At 38.1% G+C, this 26504-nt stretch overlaps 2 protein-coding genes across 2 annotated transcripts in view; one reads left to right on the forward strand and one right to left on the reverse strand.

Moving 5' to 3' along the window:
• The window catches only part of myo9aa (myosin IXAa), a 112068-nt gene extending 93359 nt beyond the window's left edge, over positions 1-18709 (reverse strand). The window contains 1 exon segment of the mRNA XM_054609584.1: positions 18405-18709. The gene's annotated coding sequence lies outside the window, so the exon portion shown is untranslated.
• Positions 18710-19606: 897 nt separating this feature from the next.
• senp8 (SUMO peptidase family member, NEDD8 specific) lies at positions 19607-22921 on the forward strand. Its single transcript, XM_054619155.1, has 2 exons — positions 19607-19865; positions 21590-22921. Exon 2 carries the CDS (start codon positions 21609-21611, stop codon positions 22275-22277), a length of 669 nt encoding a protein of 222 aa, XP_054475130.1. The 5' UTR covers positions 19607-19865; positions 21590-21608; the 3' UTR covers positions 22278-22921.
• The last annotated feature ends 3583 nt before the right edge of the window (positions 22922-26504 follow it).

A 26504-nucleotide genomic window follows, 5' to 3' on the forward strand; every position in this document is an offset into this window, starting at 1 on the left:
AATTAAATGGTAAAGAGTGCAAGGATGCTTGAATGAATATGGAAAGGTTGTCACAGGATACTTTCTGCACATGATGTAGGTGGAATATGTATATATAAATATAGTTTAGAATATATATATATATATATATATAGATACCAGATTGGTAAAATGACGATAGCAGTGGAAACAGAAAGCTGCAAAGTGAAACAGTTTGCCAATTAGTTCCAATTAATCACCATTTTTTAATAGTTTTGAGACTTTATCAAGAAAAACCAAATATTTGCAGGTAACAGTTTCTTGCTAACTGTCCGTTAGAGAGCGCGTTATTCTTGGAGAGCTTTTCCCAAATCTACATTAAAACGTTTTATAAAATGAAAAGATCCTTAAAACAAAATGCCACGGAGAAGAACATGTAATATTACAAAGGAAAAAAAGAGAGACTAGCCCTGCAAGTTGTCCCCATAAAGCCTAAGACACACAGATTTATTGTAATGTGCCATTTTCTGGCATGACGAGGCCTCGTCATTTTTTGATGCCACCTTGGACACCCATCCTCTGATGTGTAAGAATAATCAGCTAATTAATTAATAATGAAAATAAAACAAAAACCTGGACAAATAGCAGAAAGGTAAAGCTCATAGATGATTGTTTAGTTTTATTTTGTAGCTCCTAATGCAGGTGAGGACATTACTTACAGTTAGCAATCAATTTGCTGTTAACACCATTTCAAGTGTGAAAACCATTACTGGATAAAGGCATCCCCAAGTTTGACAGAGGTTAACTTTCCTTCCTAGACGTAAATTGACTGTAACATGAGGATATGGCTCGGCAGCCAACGGCAACTTCTCCCTGTATTTAAGTCAATGGTGAATGACCATGTTTGACGCTAATTTGGGTCAATGGAAAAAGAGTGCAGGATGCCAATGCTGTAGTCAGCGTCTTTAACATTTCGGTTTTGGGGTTTTGTTAAAATTGCAGTTAAGACATGCAAATGCTTCCTCAAAGCTCAAATGTGTAGACGGTGCTCACTGCTCCAGAACCTGGACTTTTCTTTTCAGCACCAGTAAGACTTTATCAGAGCAGCTTACCAATGCTCAAAGTGACTGAAAGCAGTTCTAATTCTTCAGATGATTTTTTTAAGTGACGATGAAAACTAAACTGTAACTAAAGTTAACTCACTGAGAAAACATATTTAGTTCTTTTAAAAAGGACTATTTATTAACTTCCTCTGATATTTAACAACAAAAATAGACATGTCATGAGCTAGTCCTAAAGATCAGTATCGGGGCAAATTAAATCAAAACCTGATGTTTTCTGAACTGAACTTTTCTTTGTTTTGTCCACCTCAGACTGCTAGTGTTGCGGCTCTCCTTTACATCATTTACTTCAAATATAATGTCCTGATCAGAATATATCTTGGTCATGATAAAACAAGTATCAAGATGTTTACCGTTTAAAAAATTACTGGCTCGAAATACTTTTCATATGTCAAGTATTAAATTCCCTGAAAATCACAGTATATGTCTCAAGAATCCAGCATCAGTCAGGCTATGATATCGAACCAAAATTTAAGATGATCCGTTTAATAGTTTTGAACCAGGATAGTGATGGAAACCGATAAATAGCAACATTTTTTTCTCAAACACAAAGTTATAATAACGACTCGGATTTGGGACAAATAACACTTGATTGTGACATCAATTAACAAAACTGAAATCTTGACAAAATATAAATGTGAGGGGTCACAGATATTGTATTTTTCTTGTAAATTGTTACACATTCATCTCTTCATATCTTTAAAAAAAAATCTGAAAAGCAGGAACCACTCTCTGGTTAAAATGCACACAACTCATGTCCACACTTAAGTGCGATGATCGTTTTCAATTTGGCCAAACAAATAATTAAATAAAAACAGCTTCTTAAGACAACCTTAAAACAATTCCTGCAAAACTACCTGAAAGAAACACATCATAGCCCTTAATATCTAGTTCAGCTAGATTTACTGCTCTGATGACCCATTAGAGAGGAATGACTCAAATTAAAGGGTAAGGGAGTGGACGTGTGACAGTGTCACTGCTGAATTCACTTGTCAGTTGAAGCCCAGAAGGACATGCAGTAACATGGTTTCAGGGCCTGAAACAAACTTTACTACCTCCGTGTTATGTTGCGCTCAATTCACACAGCACTCAAGTCTCTCTTCTACTACTAATGAGTAGGAAGTGGAGGCCGGGGTGTGGAACATGAGCTCTGACGGAAATATTCAGAGAGCCGGCAAAGTGTGAGAAGTTGACAAAAATGACGGAGAGACAGACGGATGAGGACAGAAGAGGATGTTAGTTACTCTGAAATCTGATCTGTGGCAAAGTGAGAGTGAGAAACACTGAGTGACAACCTGGCTTCAGAATAACGAGACATCACTGTATATCTTTACCGCTCTTCAACACATGGTTTGTTCCACCATTTCAGTGACAATCTGTGTCTTTGGCTTCAGAGCTGAGAGTTTACTAGCAGTAATGTCAAGAAAACCTGACGTCTCCCTCCACTTCACAATGTAGACAGAAATCAACTTAATACAACCAAAAAGGTCAGAATGTATTTCACTGACCAGCGTTTTAATTTTTAAACCAAACACACGTTTCATTTTCTTTATTTAGGTAATGTCAAACCACATTATATAGGACACATTGTTTAAAGGACCATACTGGTGAATTTGCTTACTTTAGCACGTTAACATATTTTGATAATTGACTATTATCTATGAAGGAATTAGCTTAACATAAAGGGTTTGCTGCTTTTTTCTTTTACATATCAGATTGTAAATTTAATTTCCTTGAGTTTTGGACTGTTCGTCAGACAAAAGCAGGAATTGGGCTGATTGGATTTGTCATTATTTCCTGAAATGTTTAATTGTTGAAATCAATAAATTGACAACACAATTGACTAATTAATCAATATATAAAACAATAATTGGTTCTAGCACTAATAACACGTACTTTACATTCTGCTGCCCAAGCTATCGAGTTTGTTTCCCACCTTTCCAGGTACCCATTGGTTTCCATTCAAATCTATTGGCGCTCATTCTAGGTTCATGTAAGTGCATTTCTTTTTTCAAGTTCAAGTAACTGTTGCATGGAAACACAGTTAAAGTGCAGATTGATTTGAAGAGTCTTTATACTATATTGATGTTGAACACTTTTGTAGTGTTTGCTGAAATCAAATATTTTTTTTGTTTATTGATTGTATGTTTTATTTATTTGAGTCCTTTTTTTCAACAGTTTGTGCTCATATATTTGCAAAAAATAGAGTTTTGTTGAGAGAGGTCTGTTGTGGAAAAACAGAATGATTTCCTGAAACAAAAATTCTAAAATAAAAAAGGTTTAACCAACGAAAGTCTATTGATCAATTGTCAAACAGAAATACCTCTAAATGTATGAGAAATACACTGGACAGTAAATTGGACGGCATGTATTTCATAACTGTAAACCATCCAGGATTAGCTAAAACTTTCCAAAACACAGGTATGGTCCTTAAAATCCTTATTATTTAGTATTTAAGCTCCAGTTCAAATTCAATATCTAGGTTTATAACAAAATACGTATTCATTAAACAAACAAACCACTGCTCATCAGAGTGAAACAGGATATTATTAAAGTTAAAGAGACAGGAAACCAAGAAATAGCTGACTCAGTTTGAGTCATAAAAATCAAATCTAAACTACAAAGTGTTTGCCTTTATTCTGCTGGTATTTTAGGTCACACAGGAAGTGAGTTACCAAGACACCTGAGTCAGTGAGGCCGGAGCGGCGCTGGAACAAGTCCACGCTGGAATCACTGTCCACGCCGTAATTAAAAATGACTGAAGGCCTCTTAGAGCCGCCTGTGCACACAGCAGAGGATAACTGTGGCTGGTCACTCTGAATGAAGCGCCGGGCCTACACCAACTCCCTCCGCATTCCACCCACACGAAAAATATGACACTGGAGGAAGTGCCGTGTGTGTGTGTGTGTGTGTGTGTGTGTGTGTGTGTGTGTGTGTGTGTGTGTGTGTGTGTGTGTGTGTGTGTGTGTGTGTGTGTGTGTGTGTGTGTGTGTGTGTGTGTGTGTGTGCTCTAAATTAAAAGCCCAACTGTGCTGTGCAGGACCTATTATTGTTATTGCCTGAGGTGGACTGGAGAGAGTGGAGGGAGAAAGAAGAGGAAGGAAATTAATACAGAGTACAGCAGCAGTTCCAAGGACAACATTGTAGGAAAAAAATTGACATTGCATGCTACTGTGTGCTCTGATATCTCTGCAATTCCTGAAGCAATTATTTTCACTGACTCAGTATTTTATCATTACAAGCATTCACGGAAAAAGGAACATTGTAGCAAATGTTGTTACTCCAACCAGTTTCAGTCAAAGTTTCAATGTAACTTTACGTTCCGACACAAAAAGCACAATTAGAAAGTTCAAGGTCAAGTCAAAAGCTCGTAAATGCTGGATTCATTCTAATGGACCCTGATGAAAAAAAGTCACAATGTACTCCTCTTATGACTCACTCTGGTAAAGCCATTTAAGTTAATGATGACTATGTAATGCAACTGGGGGGCTTCTATGAAAAGAATTACTAGAAACTGTGGGAGTAAACAGCACCACTCCTCTGTTGTCGCCATGGAGAGTTCAACTTCCTGTGTCCACTCCCAGGACAATGACAGCAGCTTTGGGTGAGACAGGAAGTGTGGCTCAGGGGGCTTCAACATAACAACACCATCATGGCGTTGTTAATACTTCTCTATTTCACCCTTCGCAAAAGATGCTTCATGAATCATATTTATCTTTTAAGTCTCTTTTTAAGTAGGTACAAGCGGTTTTGTTTCGCGACTTGGTGATAAAAAACAGTAGTAGTTAACTAAATTAACTCTCAGTCAGACACACAAACCATGACGAAAGAGTTTTGGAAAAAATTGGCAATCAGGACTTCTCAAGCAGCCAACTTTGGAAGCAAACAATGGAGTCAAACATAAACCACAATGGAAACACAGCTGACTACGGCGCCACATACAAATTTGTGCTTATTCCATGCAGCACGCTCAGTTAAACATGTAAACATCAAGGAACCAAAACCCCAAATAACTAAATCAATTTGGGCTGTGGTGAAAGAGTGACAGAGCCAGATTTGGACCATGCAGCACAGGAAAAAAGAAATCATTAAAAGGATTGGGTTTTCAGCAATGCAATACAACAAGACATGTGACATTTTAGACAATCCCAGACGGACACACAGTGGGGAGTGGTGTGGAGTGGGCAGACTCCATAGTGTGCACAACACCCTGTTTTTACCACTTTTTGTTAGAAAGCACAAATGCAATTCCTGCAATAAGTAGAAAACATAGTGGACAACTTTTTTTTTTTTTTTTTTTTGGACACAGTATTTCCTGTTTCGCGGGTCCAGACGTAGCCGATGAGACGGTCATGTCAGCTGATCCTGAAACACCTGCTTCTAAACCGGTTGTCTGTCTCCGACTCGGCGTTTCCACGGCTGGTTTCTTTACAACACTTTGTGTTTGGTAACTCCGCCATTTACCCTCAAGCCAAACTTTTACTCTGGCTCATGCACATGTGAACTAAATTATCTTGGTGGGCTGAATCTCTTGGAGATCAGAGTATTTTATATATCCAACCATGTGAGTTTTCTTGTTTCTTAACAAAGGAAAGTGTCTACATACAGATTTGTACAGCCTGTGAATGTGGGAGTCAACCAGGTCAGTCTGAGTCAAAACCATAATTGCAGTGAAGGTTTTAATGATAGTCCTCAGTACGTAATAAAACCACTGCATGATTACATGTAAAAAAAATTACAGATATCAAAGTGTTTTACAACCAAATATGAGGAGCATTAAAGGAAAACCATTACTCCTTTTCCTATACTCAACATACAAGTAGGGCATTGTCTGTGCAGTTTTCTCATCATGCCTATTTTTGTTTCCCTGACGACCTTCCTGTGCTCCCCTTCACTCAATACTGATTTAATACTCTAAGAGCCTGAATTACTTATCTTATTAAGCTACTGTAGTTGGAGAAATGGTATTCCATGTTCTGTATGACTGTTAAAAACGATTGAGTCTGAAACAAGACCCTTGCTCTTGAACTGACCTCACATTTGCATTTTATTGTTTTAGAGAGTGGAAAAAAATGTGTTTTTCCTCTCAGACTCTGGAAATATCAGTATGACGCTGCACAGTCTACATTTGGCCGACGGAATAGGAAAAGTACACCACCCCGCAGTAAGAAGGCCAGCAAATGGAAGATCCATCATCAACAGCTGTTGTTTTTAGAAGGCATTAAGTGTTTAGGTTTAATTACTTCCAGGATTGTAGATGTTATTTTGTATTTTCTTAAAATATAACAAAAAAAAGGTTGTTAAATCCACATGGTTGGTTGGTTTTTACAGCATGTTTTCAGTGTTGGGAAAATAGAAACATTTAAACAGTACAGAGTCCAGAGCACCGATCAGATACCGGTGCCTATTTCACTGTACGAGTTACTGAGTGGAAGGGACTGGCATCATTCTTTCATGTGTAAGGCCACGTCAGGCTTGACTTAAACATTGCTTTCTTAACTTTGTAAAATAAAATATCCGTAGACATTTAATTTTGGACAAAAATAGTCGTTGTTAGCTCCCTCACCCCGAGTCAGTATCGGCCCAATATCAGGATCGGAGCATCCCTATTTCTGACGCAATTAAATAACAACTGTGGTAGAAATTAGAGCCCGACCGATATATCGGCGGGCCGATATTATCGGCGGGCCGATATTATCGGCCGATATTAGGCATTTATCAAACTATTCGGTATCGGCAAAATAATGGCCGATAAATGAATATAAAAAAAATAAAAATAAAGTATTGGCGTTGCATAGTTTGTCCACCAGGGGGCGCTCTAACGTCCCAAACCCGCTGATTCAGGCAGAGTGAATGACGGAGATCGACGGAGATCATCGGTGTTGTGTTGTTCATGTGTGCAAGTGCGTTCATGGTAAGTTGGCAACTGTCACGAGACATACATTGCTTGAATAACAATTAAAATAACATCCCCATCAATTCTCTAAAGTCGATAAGCATGACTTAATTCATGACTACCATGTCCAGTTTTGCTGTTGTTACGTGTTAGATGAGAGTGAAATGGATTTAGCCAACATTAATTGTTACAGTATAGTTGACTGACTGTCGGTTTAACTCTTGACAATGTGACTGAAGATGTATTTCTTTAATAGCATTACAGCAATGAGACGTATCATCTCTCCCCGGCCCGTTATTTGGAAAACGTCTTTTTTTTTGGAAACGTCTTTCTTGCGCGGTCGCTAAATGGGATGGGTAACGAGATGCGCAGCATGCGCACACGCTTTTACCACACACACGTAACGCTGCTCTATTCCTCTTATAACATGTATTAGTCCAAATTAATTCGTCAAAAAGGAGACTAAATTTAGCAAACTAAACAGTGAGTAAACCTACTTTATGTAAAATGCTGCTTCAGACTCTTTTGCTCTGTGTCCAAGTATGCATTTTTTTCCAGTCTTGTTCAAAGTTATATTTAAGAAGCTTACCAAGTCTATTGATACTTGTTATTGTGTTTTTGTTCTAAGCACTTTATTCATCAGAACTTTAATATATTTTGATGTTCTTTTCTGTTGTGCCAATAAAACAATAAAATAAAGTTTATTTTTAAACTGCATTACCTTATTATTTTAGTGAGGACTCATAAATAACTACAAATAACCAATGTTAGGGTAATTTTTTTTTATATCGGCCGATATATCGGCATATCGGCTTTTTAAATCACAAAATATTCGTATCGGTATCGGCCTTAAAAGTCCTATATCGGTCGGGCTCTAGTAGAAATGTTCCATTTGTAAAAAGCAAGGTTGCAAATGCCGACTGACAGCACTCAAAGCTGCTATCTTACTATGTTAAGGGCCGATATTAGCTCATTGCAGATATCTGTGATGACTATATGTCAACCGATAAATGAATTACAGAAATGCCAAAGATGTGTTTTTTATAGTTTGTCCTTCAAAGAGAAGTGACCCATTTATTTTACAACTGTACGCATGGCCTAGTTGCTATTTTAAGGGAACTTTATCAGCGTCAAACATCCTGTATCGGTCGGACTACAATAAAAAGTTTAGTAGCATTTAAACAAAAGGTGTTATCAGAGAGCAACGGCAGAGCGGGGGAGATAAAAGAGGAGGAGGAAGAGGAAGAAGAAGGCAAATGACGAGGAGGTATCAATGACCCAGATTATGCTCACTCCATTTCCCCCTCAGAAAGGGGAGTCTGTTCGGCCAAACGGACCCATTCAGCCACCTCTGGCCTCGGGGGGGGGAGAAAGACAGCGCTGAGGAGCAGCCAGGACACCGCCACGAAACATTCAACCATGTAAAACACAACAAACCAACCAGCAGCAAGGTCGTGTTTACAACAATGTGTACGAAGGATGCAAACACTAAATGGGATGGGTAACGAGATGGAGAGCTTGTCTGCAGCCGCCGACGCTCAGACTCAGAGAGGCTGCGAGTGCCAAAAGGACTCATCTCGTCTTTCATAGCTGAGCGGAGACGAGCAGTAATGAGTGGCGCTGCCCACACAGCGCGGTGCCAAGATGCCGGCAACATTCACCGCGACGAACACACACGTCATATGCACTGTTTCTTATTTTGAATACCTGTGACGAGGTCAAGCATGCGTACAGACAGTAAGACATAAAGAAAAAGAAAAGTTACTCTTCAACCTCAGAATCAAAGATGGGCGCGTCATCTTCACGGTCCATTTGCTGCAGTGAATTTGATCAAATTAAGCTGCCAAAAGGTTTTTCATTTGTGAAGCGTTGCGTAACGATACAGAGGGAAGATTTCTTCCTCGAGGCCATTGGACACCTACACCGAGAGCTTTTACAAAAGGCATCGCTGTGAATCATGGAATACATGAGTGGGCACCAGTGATGAAAGGAAAATGTTACAATGCAATACATATTGGAATTCAAAAGCGCACTCGTGGGCATGTTTGCAAGTCTGTGTGTATAACATGTTGTTAACACACAGAAAGTTAAACAAACCCAACACCCACAATCTGATCTCCTCGTATGGTGCAGTGCAGTCAGCCCTCTAGATAGTTTATCTCAAAGGCCTCTTTTTAAATGCAAATTTAATTTTACATGATAAACAGACTGTAAAAAGGCACTTAAAGAAAGTGTTATTGTGAAAAGGAGCATTTGGGGAATGTAAATTATAGTGTGTTCAAATGTAATCTCGTAAAATAAAGTGTTGGTCACAGCAATATAAATAGATATTAGAGATGAATTATGACTTGTTTAAAATACCTCTAAGCAGCTTATAATACATCGTTAAAACTACTAATGATAAGATTTGTTTTAATCAATAAAAATATAAACTTAGACTTGAATTGTGTGTTTTTATGAAGAAAAAAACTAAATAAATTACTATAGCAAAGTAAAAGGATAACATTTAGAATATTTGATGATGAACTTCAAACAGTTTAAATGCTTTTTTTAGATTATTTATCTAATGCTAGCTATAATCAAACAACAAAGGGATCTGTATCTTCCAATATGATCATCAATGATTGGCATTTAGTATCACCGGCAATTAAACATGATCAGGGATCTCTAAGTTATATTTGCTCCCTTTTTTCTTTTTTGCTGATCCCATCTGTGAGCCCATCCTTGAATCTTAGTTTTATTTTCTGTTACACCACTAAATGCTATCTAGAAATGTAATATATTATTCACTTTTATAAACGGTATATGTCATTCTATTTAAAAATATATTCTTATAACTTAATATTTTGAATCAAAGTTTAATTTGTTGGTTTTTCTAGAATAAAATTGATGTTTCTATTAGAGAATGAAAGCAACACATTGTAAACGATCAGATACAAATCACGTATGCGACAGAAACTGTGTGCGTCTCCACCGGCTGATAGTAATGACATGTCATCATGTCTAACTCGGGGTCTGAATGTTAAGCATCATTTTAAGCACATCTGTTTAGCGTATTAGGAAAAAAAAAACATGACCTGTAATTACAGGGCAGCGTAACAGTGGCTCTGGCTGAGGATGGGAGGATGACGGCTGTCTCTCTGCCTCCAGCGGACCGCAGGCCTTTTTGAAACCCGATCCTGGTGCTGCAGTCTGAGCCGCGGTCGACTGAGAGACAGAAAGAGCTGCAGCGTGATGATAACGCATGTTTGGTTTTTCAGGCTTCAAGGAGATGATGGGAGACGGTGGCGAGAGATCTCTTTCATATTGTGTTATGACCTCATGTTCTACTGCACACCCAAAACCTGAGGGGAGAGGATGGTCATGCTCAATTAAACTTCCATTCTCAGAAACTCTTCCACTTTATATCGTTAATATATGATCTTCATGGGTTTTTCTGCGGGGGAAATACTGCACTTTAAACATCAACCCTTCGTTCTGAAACTTGCTTCATTTCCCAGAATGCTCTGCGACCACCCCAGACAACATGCACAGTCATGTTTTATTCAGTCAGGTTTCATGGGTTTGTGCACAATAGCGATAGAAAACAAGGACCAAGAGTTTTGTGGACAAGAAAGGACAAGCACTGAGCCTTTTGGTTAAAACACGATATGTTTAGTGTTTGCATTGCATTCTGGTCCGCGGAGGAAACAAACATATGATATCTCCTCATAGTTTAATGTAGGTTTCTGTGGTCACCAAATATTGGTTACTCTTTGAATCCTTCTTTTGGGCTGCTTCTGTTGTCAAACTCAATAGAAGGTTCAGAACTAACACTAATTACTTTCATCCACATTTCCAAAAGTGCACTGTTACAATTCTTTACTTTAAACTCCAAAACCGCAAGATATTCAATTAATGATGGCATAAAGCAAAGAAAAGCAGCATGTTTCCATCTTTTAGAAACTGTCTGCAAATATCCTCAAATAATGACGTTACTGTTTGACTATTAAAAGGAAAATGTGCCAATGTTTTTGTGGATGTCCCATAAATGTTGACGGTGAATGTAGTCAATTGAAGCAAATGTATTCCGCAGTGTATGACCGAGGTAAGCTGCGTTCTCCTGCTGTCAAAGACTTGCTGGCAAGGCCTACAGGAACCAGGATGACTTGCACGTGAGCTTCGGATGCCGGGAAGAACTGTGCCAGCCACACCCTCCGGTACGGCTAACGCAGTCGGAGCCTCGGACAATCTCCGCTTCGTTCTTCCTCGCCTCCAACTATGTCAAATGACGATTTTGAACGCAGCTAGAAAAACTGATTTTGCAGCTGCTTTCTCGGTCGATGTAGCACACACTGAGGAATGCATTGCTTTGACTACATTCAACATCAACACTGATTGAACTACCACAAAACAAAGGTGGTGAATTTACCCTTTAAGAACGCAGATTTATCTACACACTGTTCAGAGCCTCATGCTTTAAATGAACCAAAACCATCCACATTTTAAATACACTTATAGTTTACCAAAAGAGTACCAAAACACTCAGTCCACTCTATAAACAATACTTCATTCTCTTATTGAAAAGGTCAGAACAGTGAACCCTGATTAAGCTCATTCTGACTCAAACTCTCCACTTTAAGCAAAAACTCATTACAGTCTGCTTTGAGTCTCTTCACATAGAGAGCGGCTCGGCCAGCGTGACATGTAGAGCGAAAACATGCCAACCTGAGACAGCTTCACTGTTAAGTGGGCTCTGTTCATTGTGAGTAGAGGACTCTGACTTTGTGGGGACAATAGAGACCCTCTAATCGTCTCCAGCGTGTCTGAGCGTAATCGTTCAACCAGACTACTGAAGTCACTGCAGTGAATACGAGCTCTGAAGTGCATCAGTGGTTAATCAGGATGAATGCAGGTGCCAGCGTAACAGAACAGCCGCATCAAACTGGACACTGTGGCACAACCTGACTCAGCAGAGTTCTTGAGGACACATGTATCTGTCATGATTCATGTTTTCACCTGATGTTGATGATTAAACAATGATTCCTTTAATTAAGGCTCTGTTTGTTCAGACTGACAGAGAATTGTTAGATTTTGGCACCTTTTAAAGCACTTCTACCAGTAGGAAAATAAAACAAAAACCAAAACTCCTATTCCTTCTCACAGACCATATATCTCTTGTTACCGCTTGTCTCTTATTACAAAAAGAAAACGCTGCCAAGGTGGAACAATCATCTTATTAATTATTTAGTCATTTAAATACACAAAAAATATACATTCTGATCGTTATGGGGCGCGAAGATTCAGAAGGTTTTCTTTTTTTTATCCATGTAAATTAATGATCATAAATTCACAAAAAATAGAAAAATGTCTCTCCATGTCAAAAATGATCTATAAAATACCAGGATCTGCAACTGGATCCAGATCACTTGTTGCTTGGCACAAGGATTAACGGTGAAATCTGGTATCAAAATGTTAAGATATTCTGAAAACTAAAAGACAAGTGAGCAAAGTGAGCAAAGTCTGCTACAGAATACATTTCGCAATATAAAAATCTTGAATTAAAACATATTATCAGACTTTAATAATGCATTTTGGAGAGTTGCCCTTTACATAAGATAGATATTTGATGTATTTAACCTCTAAAACAAATAGAAAAGTAATCAGATAGAGAACAGCTGCATTTCTAACTTATTTTTTCTTTAATAAAACCAATATATTTTATTACACCACACTTATACAGTTAATGGTGAGACTCCACCTCAAAGTGGCCAGTATCACCTGCTGGTTTACTACGCTGATAACTATAGTATAGATTAGAGCATTCCAGCTAGTACTGAGCCAGTCTCGGGCTTCAGTTGAAATGCAGCTTATCGCGGCCTGTTTGTTGTCAGTTAGCCACAACTATCTCCCCTCTGCCTCCCTCTCGCCTCATTCTGACGGAGCGCAGACTACTGTAAGTGTAAACTGACAGAATTCCTCACAGATAAGAGCGGCAGCGCACCAGGGAGACACAACTCTGAACCTACTCTCCTCCTGCCTGGACGGAGAAGAACATCTGTTCTGTTGTGAACATTTTACATGACCTGCAGGAAAACGTTTTGTCTTTTGAGAACTTTGGTTCGAAATCTAGTTTAAACGTTGTGATGAAAAAACTATTTCCAGCTGTGCTCCTAATGTTGTTGAGACATTTTTTGCAAGCACATCCAGTCCTCCAGCTCCACACCTCCACCTTTTTTTTTATCTGCAGCTTATCAACTTCAAGGAGAGGAAAAGTCTAATTAAAGTAATTCGAGGCTGCTTCCCATCACATTTATTTCCCGGCCTGTCATATTAAAATGATATTCTCTTGAAATTCACTAAATCACCATCAGAAAGTTCCATTTAAATTGTATCCAATACCAAGTTCCTCCCAAAGTGCCTTCCTTTAAACTGATCAGTGGCATTTTACCCCTGCGTACATTTCTTTGTATTAGTATAACATAGTTATTGAACTTGAGAAAAGTGATATGGAAATGAAAGAACACAGGAAAAACATTTTGGGATGGCAAACATGATTGTTAGAAACTAAATTATTTGGTTAAGCAACCTTTTCATATAGTTGATATCATGTTTTGGCTCTGTACTCGATGATAAAAGTGCTACTGTACTTTTAAATTAAAAGTTTTTCCATTCATAAAACAAGATTCCTCAGGACAACTCTGAACTTCATCATCTTCCAAAGAGAGACGTTAGTCTTCTTTGAACTTTACAGAAAGCAAAAATGCAGTGAGACCATTTATATTGGAAAAGGACCAAAGAAACTAAAATAACTACTTTGTTTCTTTGTTCTTAATTAAATGTGTGTTTATGCATGTATAGTATTTCAATACTGTTCTCTCGGAAATCTGCGCCTGATTGTTTGTACGTAAGGCAAATTGTTTAAAAAGTTAATTTAATAACTTGTCCTCTTGAAAAGCCTGTATCCCTGACGTAAAACAAATACATCAAGTGGTTTCTTTAAGGTTTTAATGTTACATGTAGCACTGATTGGGTGTTAAGAAACATAAACACAACACTTGCAGGTTAAATATCCTAATTAATACTTCCTGATGCTTTGACACACAATGTAAACACCAATGCTGCCATATGAAGGCTTCAACAAGCTTTTCACACTTTTCACTGATGGTTTAAGTGATTTGATGGCAGCACTGCTCTAAACATGGACAGTACGGTGAACCATTATTACACAGCAGCACATGCCTGAGGATTAACTGTGGGCCCTGTCCTGTCTGCACCACGAGGCTGCAGGGGGCCACGAGCTATTGTCACAGCTGTGTGTCACAACACACACACACACACACACACGCACACACACACACACACACACACACGCACACACACAAACTCTGCAAGTCACAACTTTAGTTTGGAGTCAGTGCTCCGCTGCCAAAACCCCATGCCAGTGAGCATCTATATCCTCCTCTAACTTAATCATTTATTAGCACAGTCCTTTCTAATCGCATAATTATTCAAAAACCATAGCTCTTAAAGCTCAACAAACTGCTTACTTTGCACGACATTCAGCTTTTCTGTCATTTTCTAAACTTTGAAAAAAGCTCTTTGAACGCCTGCTTCTCCGTCCAAAACAAACCTCGGAGGATGGAATTTAATTTAGGGGGAACACAAACTGAGCTTCCAAACAGATCACTATTGTTTGTTGACTCCATTTCCCTTTTTTGGGGATTCATTAAAAAAACAACAAGCTCCTTAAGCTCCTTTCAAATAAGCAAAAAGAAAAAGAAAAAAATCGCAAAGAACAACACAATGCACTTTCTTCAGTCCAGCTACTGTTAGCGGCACCAGTGAGTTAATGAGAGGAAATGCAAACCGCGGTGGCTAGCTGAGCCTTTGAGGCCAAAGCCTCCCTCGTATAATGGCCGACTAAAGAAAGGGGAGCTTTGTTCGCTGCAACACAAGCAGGTTCCTCTTTAATGACTTCATGTGCATGCCAATCACTTACGCCACACAATCCCATCATGCGGGCCACTTTTCAGGAGAGCGTGATCATGTGGGTCTGGAGCACGTGACTCCTGCGTTCCAACCCCAAAAACACAGGCTGAGACTGGGTTCAGCAGGTAACACCTCGGGGGTCTGATGATGGGGGTCATTCCTATTTTCGGAGCAGGTCGGAAACTCTATGCTTAATGGAGCTGCTGCGGATGTGCAAAGAAGAAGCCACAGCACAGAGAGGCTTGTTACCTCAATTATGAAGAGAACAAAACATCGTGTTTGAGGAGCCACTACGCTTTAAAACACTGTATTTATGTTTTGAAAGAGCAAAGAAATGAACGTGAGGACAAAGGCTCCGACTACTGTTGTAGCGTTTCTTCACAAGGCTGCAATTTTAAAAAGGAACTGCAACTTTGAAAACGTGGTAATATATCACACGTAGGCCTATTTAGGCACAGTTACAGACACTCTGTATGAGGGTCACAGTGGGGTGAACCGTACGCAGGAAATGAGGCAAAATTGAAATCTGCTCTCTTCACGCAAATGGCTAAATAAATACTTTACCTTATCCTCCTGTTCTGTGAGAAATGGATTATAAAATAATGTGTTTGCAATTGTTTCTATAACAGTATAAAATGGCAGCAGAAAATCCCACCATCATGATAAAAATTTCCAAGAATAATGGTAAATGTATGTGAAAGCTATACAGCTGCAGCGATGAATCAATTAGCTATCATTTATCTGCAATTATTTTTATAACCGACTAATTTCGAGAAACTAAATTCTCTGATTCCAGCTTCATCAATGTGAATATTTCTGGTTCGTTTACTCCTCCGTGACATTTAACTGAATATATAAAAAATTTGGACAAAACAAGACATTCGAAGACGTCATTTTGGGTTTTTGGAAACACAGCTCAACTTTTTTTTTGTAATATTTTCTGACATTTTATAGACCAAACAACTAATTGATCAATCGAGGAAATAGTCAACAAATAAGCAAAAAAGAAAACAAACCCCCAAAGCTGATATTCTGATTATTCAGAATAGAAACGTACTTCTGTAGTAGCGCCCCCATCGCAGATAACTCTCTTAACCTCATTCTAATTTTGATATCTGTACAATGTCTACAGAAGTATTTTTTTAAACCGTAGACATATTTCACTGTCAAAAGAATGCAAGGTTATATATAAAGACAGAGACTGATAAATATCTTATGACAGGGGGGTTTAAAAACTGCAGAGGGGCGGTTTGCTCTCTCTGCCGTTGTGATGCCTCAGCTGGTCTGCATCTAAAATGTGCTGCAGTGTATTTATGACACACTCAAGACATAGAGGAGGTGTTTTCTTTTGTGCAAAATGATCTCAGGACGTATAACTCAAACCGTCCATGACAACCTGTATGAAAGCTTGAAACACGTAAAAGGTTGTACAACATTTCCCCGAGGAATCTTACAATATCTCACATCATAGTTGCATTATGGCCCCCGTCTTTACTGGTGACTGACTAACAGGAAGTACAGCCAATGGCAACAGTTTAAATGTGTGAATCTGTATGAGCAAGAGGTGAACTCATTGAGCAGGACTTGCACAAAGTGAGGCCACACCTGAGGCTTTACTGATAGACAGGACATGATGTACAAGGTGACAGAACCTGAAGTCATTCATTGTTTGCCTGAGACAACACAGACCGAAAATGATGTGGTAGTCAAGATGAAACTCTGCATGACGTGATGCATTTTCCAAATAACAGTTTGTGAAACTTCATCAAACTAGTTATAGAAGTTGAATCCCCTTCTTTAAAGTGACTACAAGTGTTTCAAAGAACAGAAGTGCAGATTGTCTTATTATTCCAATGCTGCAGTATGTTCATATCACCACAATATCCTACAAATGTGCAGATGTTCTCCTCAAAAAGCTTCAAAAAGGAGCTTTCAACCTTTCCGACCACAGCTTGGGTCTCTCAGGTGGTGTCGGTGATATCTGTCGACACAGACGCGGCCTCCGAATGTGATACAAACCGAGGCCGGTCTTTTAGAAATAGCAGACAGAAGGGGGCCGGTGGGGTGTCGGATGTCGACGGTGGGACCAGTTGCTGGAGTCTCGGCCCGGGCCGCCTTCTCATGCTGACGGCAGCTGTGTCTTCTCAGACCTCACATTCCTGCAGGACAGACCCACTTTACCCTCATCACCTGTGCTGATCTGAGGGCAGGACGAGCTCTCGGGAGAGGGGAATACCTCACAGCTACTTGAATTATAGTCTTTATGCAGATATGAGAGGATCTAAATCAGCCATAACAAATGGTTTTCCAAATGAAAAGAAAAGAAGAAAAACATTGAGCCCTGATAATCACAGAAATCCTGTTCTAGATCTAATAGGGGTGTTATATAACGCTCACACAGACACAGTGATGGAAGACGATCAGGGGCAACTGAGGGTTACTGAACATGAAATGCAACGTCCCAAGCAAACGACCTTTGTTACACGTTACTCCCCTTCATTGTCCCGTCATCACTTCATTCACGACTCTATAATAAAAAAGGAAATAAATGCCCCAAAAAGATCCAAAGCAAGTACAACAAAGAACTGTGACTTTAAACTCGCAATTGAGCAGCAAAGACCGAATATAGACCAAAAAGCAATACTAAAGCGACAAAGCTGAAGGTAGATTAAAGGCATCTGGCACAGGATGGTATCTGGTGTTTTGGTTTGCAGCCTGATCAGACTGAGGATGAGCAGCCATGATTCAGCAGCTTCCTCACCCCGTTAGACCTCCCTGTACAATTACAGCAGCTTTGCAGTCTTTATTGCCTCCACTGCATTAAAAGCTGTACTGTCTGACTTCTGCTAAATAATACATGTAAACATTTTACCCCACCCTACTGCAGGGAAAACACTCACCTCAGCTCCAGAACTTCATCCTATCATTAAGATGATTACAAAATACTGTAAGGTACGGTTCTTTCCTTTCTGCTGTATCATCCTATATGTAAATGTGAATTGATGCGTAGCTTTCTGTTTCTTTTTACTGCATAACATCATCAACCTGCACAGGGATTCAATGCAACATAGGTGGATTTAGGTGGAGATGACACATGACACTGAGCTGCAACTCAATCTTTTCACACCTCACAATAAACACACCTCAGGTTGTGACTATTCATTCAACAAACACACACACACACACACACACACACACACACACACACACACACACACACACACACACACACCTTAAAAAGCACGGATAACAATGTTGCTAAATGAGTGGAGATTAAAAAGAAACAAAGTTTTCATGATTCACTGTTTTGCTTGCAGCCCACCAAAGCCCACCACACACACACACACACACACACACACACACACACACACACACACACACACACACACACACACACACACACACACACACACACACACACACACACACACACACACTACCAAACATCACACTCTTACCTCCAGACGTGAACATTGAAGTCAATAGTGAGTGCAAGTTTTCCAGTGCGCTCTCAGGATGGGTTTGCAGACGCAGACGCACAGAAACACCCAAAGTCTCTATTTAATTCCCTATATTCCCATTTAATTAATTTCTTTTCTTCTCTATGCAGAGCCGCTCGACTCCAAACAACTCCTCCAAACACAAGTCCAAGCTGAATACTTGTCTTTTCTTTTTGTATGATCCCAGTGCGTGTCCGCTGTGGTGAGGTTACACTCATCAGGAGGAGAAGTCCGTCCAGACTCTCTCACGGTCGCTGGAAACTAATCAGAGCCGCCGCTCCAGGGGACGCGCGTCTGTGCGCGGTCACGCTGCTTACTGGGCGGGGAGAGAATGGAGAGGGAGGGACGAGGATGTATACTGGGAACATTGGGTGGGAGGGGGGGGCATGACTGTGGGGATATGTTGAACATAGTGGTTGAATGAGATATTGCAACTTCCGTATTCATCATAACAGCCCCCCCTAAAAAACTATTCTTTATTATTATTATATTCCTTGTTGCAGCAGCTCAACTACACAGACACAGACAATAAATACACATACTATACAACTACACAGACAATAAATACACATACTATACAACTACACAGACAATAAATACACATACTATACAACTACACAGACACAGACAATAAATACACATACTATACAACTACACAGACAATAAATACACATACTATACAACTACACAGACACAGACAATAAATACACATACTATACAACTACACAGACACAGACAATAAATACACATACTATACAACTACACAGACAATAAATACACATACTATACAACTACACAGACACAGACAATAAATACACATACAAAAGCATTGCCAAAAGGAGTATGTAAATTATTAATGCATGTTTTTTTAACCTTGAACCTGCTTAGTTTATTAATAACTCCAGTGTGCATGCTCTATGGACGCTAAGGTGTGAGGATGTACGGAAGAGACATGTTAATAATGTGCACCAGCTGAGCAATTCTAATGGGAATGAATGGGGCGCCATTTGAGCGAAGTATCCAGTCCGTTTGATCCACTCCGGCTTCCGTAGTGACAACCCGGAAGTACAGAGGAGAATGAGATTACACGGCAGCGCTGTACGCACCGAACACCCCATGATTTTAAAAAGAGGTTAAAACACATTTGAGTGTATATTTAGATTATATATGAGATTAACATGACGGGAGATGTGTTGTTTTATACATATGTGGCTGTGTTTTGAATTATGTAACTGTGAAATGTAAGCAACGATAAGGTTTCAGTCACTGGAGGTGACGAATCACACGGACAGGTTTCAGTCGTAAAACACTGTCGTAAAAACGTCGACGGCTTTCCTGCCGCGGTTTACGGCAGTCACTGCAATGAGGGACAAGACTGCAGTTTTCGTTGCACTTTTCTTCTGAGTGTGTCTTTCACAGGTATGGAGATTAAATCATGTGCACGTATTTTAATTTGACAATATATTGTTTATGTTCTGTGTGATTAAATTAGCTTTTTCGTGGAGTTGTTTAGCTTCGTGTGATTAGCTCACTACCGATGAACTCAGTGCACCGCAGTGATGTGAGACTCAGCAGGGGCATCACAATAAAAATAAAAGTAAATTAAAAAGAATATGTACATTTTTATATATATATACTGTACATTTTTATATATATATATACTGTACATTTTTTTAATATATATATATATATACTGTACATTTCTATTTATATATATACTGTACATTTTTTTTTTTTTTTATATATATATACTGTACTTTTTTATATATATATACTGTACATTTTTATATATATATACTGTACATTTTTATTTATATATATATACTGTACATTTTTATATATATATATATATATATACTGTTCATTTTTATTTATATATACTATACATTTATATTTATATATATTTTTACATTTTTATTTATATATATACTGTACATTTTTATATTTATATATATATATATATATACTTTACATTTTTATTTATATCTATACTGTACATTTTTATTTTTATATATATATATATATATTTTTATTTTTATTTATATATACTGTACATTTATATTTATATACTTTACATTTTTATTTATATATATACTGTACATTTATATTTTTATTTATATATATATATATACTGTACATTTTTATTTATATATATATATATATATATATATACCGTACATTTTTATTTATATATATATACTGTTCATTTTTATTTATATATATACTGTACATTTATTATTTATATATATACTGTACATTTTTATTTATATATATATATATACTGTACATTTTTATTTATATATATACTGTACATTTTTATTTATATATATATATACTGTTCATTTTTATTTATATAATTATATAGTACATTGTTATGTATATACTGTACATTTTTATTTATATATATTCTGTACATTTTTATTTTTATATATATATACTGTTCATTTTTATTTATATATATATATATACTGTACATTTTTATTTATATATATACTGTACATTTCTATTTATATATATACTGTACATTTTTATTTATATATATATATACTGTACATTTTTATTTATATAATTATATATACTGTAAAAAAATGTATATATATATATATACTACATTTTTATTTATATATACATATACTGTACATTTTTATTTTTTTATTTTTTTTATAGACTCTGGCGAGCATATAAGCATATTATACAATTTAAAAAAAACTTTTTTATTTATTTATTATCTGTTTCTCTGCAGTTGAGCTGCTGCAACACCTGAATTTCCCCCATGGGGCTCATTAAAGGAATATATCTATATCTAACAGACCAATAGTCTAAAAAAAAAAAACCACATAAAACAAACAAAAGAGGACAATTCTCACAATTGAGAGCATACATTCTTGCTAAATCAATACAAATATAAATTGATCAAAACATTATTGATTAACTCTCTGAAGATTGCCTTGGTTTACTGCACTGTACGTTTGCTCTGATTTATGCTCTTAGATGCTTGTTTAAGAAAGGAGATGCACTTATGACTTCTGGTGACTAGTAGTTCTCTAGAATACCTATGTTGAATACACTTATTGTAAGTCGCTTTGGATAAAAGTGTCTGCTAAATGACTGTAATGTAATGTAAAATCTTCTGTATTTTTCAGACTGACACTGTGTTGGAGGATGGACCCTGTGGTGCTGAGCTACCAGGACAGCCTGCTGCGTCGCTCTGACGTGACCTTACTGGAAGGACCTCACTGGCTCAATGACCAAGTCATTGGTTTTGCCTTCGAGTACTTTGCTTCTGAGAGCTTCAGAGTCCTCGGGGAGACCATCACCTTCATCAGCCCCGAGGTCACCCAGTTCATCAAGTGTGCTTCCTGCCCCAATGAGCTAGCTCTGTTCCTGGAGCCGCTGGATCTCGCCTCTCGTCAATGGGTCTTCCTCGCCGTTAACGACAACTCCAACCAGAGCGCCGGTGGATCCCACTGGAGCCTCTTGGTCTACCACCACAGCTCCAACCACTTTGCACACTATGACTCTCAAAACGGCAGCAATTCACTGCACGCGCGGCGCATCGCCGTCAACCTGGAGCCCTTCCTGGGCGCCGGGAGGGAAGCGCTGTTTGTGGAGGAGCCCTGCCCGTCGCAGAAGAACAGCTATGACTGCGGCATGTACGTGATCTGTATCGCAGAGGCCTTGTGCGAGAAGGTTAGGGTGGAGGGCTCGCCACGTCTTCCCGTGCAAATCATCACCCCGGCCTACATCACCCAGAAGAGGGCTGAGTGGTGCAGACTGATCCAGAGTCTAGCTCAGAATGACCTCTGCTGCGCACTGACCTTAGCACATTGACTGACCCTCACTATATGCAGAACAGCTGTCAGCCTTTACAGATCTACTGTTGGAGCGTCTGAATGAACTCCTTAAATACAGTATAAAACTACATCTGACATATATTTCTATTACAGTCTCTATCATACTCAATAATAGAGAAAATGTTTAAAAAGAAAACGGTTACAACAAACGTGGTGTCATGTTTATGTCTTGTATACGCACAGCAACATACACTATGTAAACCTGAACACCAGCATGCCTATAATGGAATTTACTCCCATGTATTTGTGAGGATGGAGAAAAGGTCGTGTCTAAAAAGGAGGCACAGACGTTCTCTGCTGTATTAGTTTGGGGCGATTGTAGAAATGTTTACACAGATTATTGCTCAGGGTCATTTCAAATGAACTAGTATTGACGATAAGAATGTGAATTTTAACTTTGGCTCCTGCTTTTTGTCACATACTCATTCTGTCTGTTTGAACGGGCGTCAATGTCTACAACTACGAACTTTTAGTTTTTGAAACGTTTAAAAGCAAATTGCTGTATGAGGGTGAGCCGTGCACTGTGTGTTGTGGCTGTTTACGGGACAAAAGGCAATGTTGAGAGGTGGAATGTATGATATGTTCTCACAAAAAGCATCAAACTCATAGTCTGTTGAGCTAATAAACTGTATTGTCACCTTTTTGTTGACAATGTTAAATGTGCTTTGTGGTTTTTATTTGTGGTCCCGACTTCTTCTCACAGAGTTCAAGTCTTACTCATGTAAATATGTTGAATTTAAAATATATTATAATATTATAAAAGTTAATTGTATGATATTTCGAACACAATTACATCACGATGTATATGCACATTTATGGAAGCAGAGTCAATTTTTGTTAGGGTTTAGCATGAATAAAGATAATACAGTGTTTTAGGTACAGTTGTGAACCAACATGCAATATAGAAGATAAAAAAATATATCTATTAAATAAATTAATCTTTAAAAAAGCCTTCACTTCTAAGCTTTAAGGGTATTATTGGAAAATGTTGATCCTATTTTGTTTTGGATACCTTCCTTTATTATATATGTTTAACACGTTTACAGTCTGAGTATTTGACAAATCAAAAGTAATACATTATGATACAGAAACTGTCTACAATCTAAAAAGAAGTTATGAGATTATAAGAAAATCAGAAACAGATTAGAAATAAGTAAACAGAAGTGAGACCCTGACAAAACATTCGAAGCAGACTTTCAGTACTTGAATGTTTTCAATCATCCAATGCTACAAACAATTCAGTCAGTGCTTAACATGGATTGTATTTTGATAGCTTATCATTGAAACATATCTCATTTTTGTGGTTTGAAAGAAAGGGACATTATACTTACAAGAATGGAACAGCTTGATGGGTGGTAGCTAAATAAAGCAGAAACACATCAGGGTCAAAGAGTAAACTTCATTGTGTTCTGACTGTAGCAGTTATTATTCAGAAAACTGAAACAAATACTTTCACTTTACAAGCTTTAAAAATAAGTTTATGTTCCTCTATTAAAAGCAACAGCTTTCATTTTTAGAAAAGTGTCAAATATATCCAGAGTTTCCATAAGTGGAACGGTACAAGCTGTCGTTCTGCATTGTACTTTAAATTAAGAAAGCACACAGGAAGGTCAAAGTATTCTTTATTTACGACGTTACTGTTCAGAGTCAGACTGTGGCCTTTGACATATTCATAAGTGAGCATAACTATAGCAGTGGAACTATAGTTGGAACATGATTTAGGCTTTCAACATGGACGGACACGCAGCAAAGAAACGCTGACCCCATCCAGAGAAAGATCATTCACAGAAATTGAAGGATCACTTTCCTGTCTTGGATTATTTCCTAACCTGTCCAGGAAGACAAAGCTAGTGTGATGTAAAAGTCAAGATAAAACTCAATTTAGATAAATAGATATCCCTTTTTTTTTTTATCTAAAACAAACCAAGCTGTTTGAAGAGTTTGATATGAAGAAGAGGGGATTTAAAAAATGGGAAAGGTCATTTTAAAAATCTGTTTACAAGAAGTCAATTGAACACATATCAGTATAATCAGTAATACTTATCAGTAATTGTGTTGCAGTAAATTAAGATCACAACCTCCTGACCTGGCTCGCCGCCCTGCACTGCTCTTAAATTCACTCTGGTTGAACTGTTTCCACCCTCTGCTCTCCTTCCTCTGGATTCCTGTGCACTTCTTCATCCCACAGGCGTATTTCACCCGGTATAACCAGTCAGACCAGACATCAGGGTTTACTTTTGTCCTCATAAAACGCCACAAAGCCGAGGCCTTCGCCACCCTGGCGGTGCACTGCATTAGTGAGACAAAGAGCCGAGGGAAAGGCACAGTAATGGGGACAGATTTGCTTCTAAATGTCCTAAATGGAAACCAAACTTGACTTTCTGTCTATTGTCATCTCAGGTCATGGTACTCTAAGTGTATATTATGGCACTATGGTTTGGTGTTGTAATTTACAAAAGGAATATTACAAAAGGGGCAACTTTTCTTTGTGCAAAATAACAAACTGAGATGGATAAACTTAAATCCTACAAAATACTGAACCCTGCTCTTTGCTCTTTTGGCAAACGATGCAGATCTTTCTGTGGCCTTAATCCAAGCGTCTTAGTATTTCTGCTTCTGTTATGCTGTAAATAAACAGTAGGTTCATTGATACTCACTGAAGGACATGCTTCACCTTCAGGACCCTGGTTTGAGTCTTCTGCCCTCTCTATACATGCAGGTGCACAACCATGCAGTGAGCTAAAGACACATTCAATAAAGGTTAAAGTAGCAGTTGGACTTTAAAGTCTTTACTGGAAGGAAGTGTGGAAGCAGTACTGGTCAACAAACAAATAGGATGATAGTGATTAGAAATCAGAAAAGCAATGAAACCCATTAACAACAGTTTTACCAAAGGAACTGTAAAATTAATTAAACTCACAATGGGTCTCCTGAAGCAACATTCTCTTATAATTCTCTTTAATTTCTCTACATTTTCTGGAAGAAAATAAGAAAAGTCAACTCTAGATGGACCAATTGCTCTTAACCATCCATATGCAGGTGTGCTGAATCCCACCTGTGGCCTATTGTTTATCATTAGCATAGGTAACGCCCCTCTAAACACCATATAAGGGAAGGTATTATACCGTCTGCAAATACTCTGGCATACGCCCAAGAATTTGAGAGAAGCAACCAAAAATAATGCTGTAAGAAGAAGAATGTAAGAAGTTGTGGAACTGAGGTATTGTTGAATAAACTTAAACAAAGTAAACATGTGATTTTTCCATAGCATCAGTACTGGTGTTACAGGAAAGGAAGGATCGAAAAGCATCGAAGAGCAGTTCTTAAGTCATTCAGACGCTTAACACACTCAATACCATCCCAAATAATTTTGCCCACAAAGGTAATAATCCAATCATTATAATAACTTTAAAGCAAGTAAATTATCTAAACTTGGTTATATGATATTAACATATTTCTGATGTTACTCAAATTTAAAACATTTGCTTCTTTGCATTGGAAAAACAATTTGTGCACTGTGAAAACAAGATGTTTTTTCTTATCTTGGTAAAAGAGCTCTCGGCCATTCTTTTACCTAAGAGAGGAGCAAAACATTCACAAGAAGACATCGGTGAATCCCCAAAAATGCATGGTACCGAACAAAATAAGAACAAATCCTGGATACAGACAACAATCTGAGTAAACATGCTCTTATATCGTTCCTGCATGAGGTCATTGTTTTGGCGTTGTCCTTGATACTGAACACAGCGTTCAAGATAAATCTTTAATCACACTATCTTGTGAGTGCTTTTCTTAGACAAATGCTCCAAGAGACTTAAACCACATTTGCTACAACAGTTCTGAGCTCAACCTGTATTAAAAATACACACATGTAGCTGAAAGTATTGAAGTATGTATTTGGTTTTGTATGACCAGACATCTAGCTTCATTTATAGACATAAACCAACACAGAGCTCCTTTAGTGAACTCACTCACCACTGTTCTTCGTCAGTGTTGTGTGTAATTGATTTCAGGAGCCAATGTTTCCTCTCCAGGATCTCCAGCTGGTTCATATTTACTCATCACATTTAACCCCTTGGGCCCGGAGCAGGTACAAGTACATACACAAATACGCAGTTACACACAAACCATACATTGAGCTCATGTATGTCTCTGACTTCCGAAATAAATACGTTTTGGGAGTGTTGGTTCTAGATTACATCAT

The sequence above is a fragment of the Anoplopoma fimbria genome, chromosome 2 (genome assembly GCF_027596085.1).
Source record: "Anoplopoma fimbria isolate UVic2021 breed Golden Eagle Sablefish chromosome 2, Afim_UVic_2022, whole genome shotgun sequence".
Lineage (NCBI taxonomy): Eukaryota > Metazoa > Chordata > Actinopteri > Perciformes > Anoplopomatidae > Anoplopoma > Anoplopoma fimbria.

Coding starts and splice junctions, on each gene's coding strand:
- senp8 (XM_054619155.1), top strand. CDS start 21,609: ATGGACCCTGTGGTGCTGAGCTACCAGGACAGCCTGCTGCGTCGCTCT.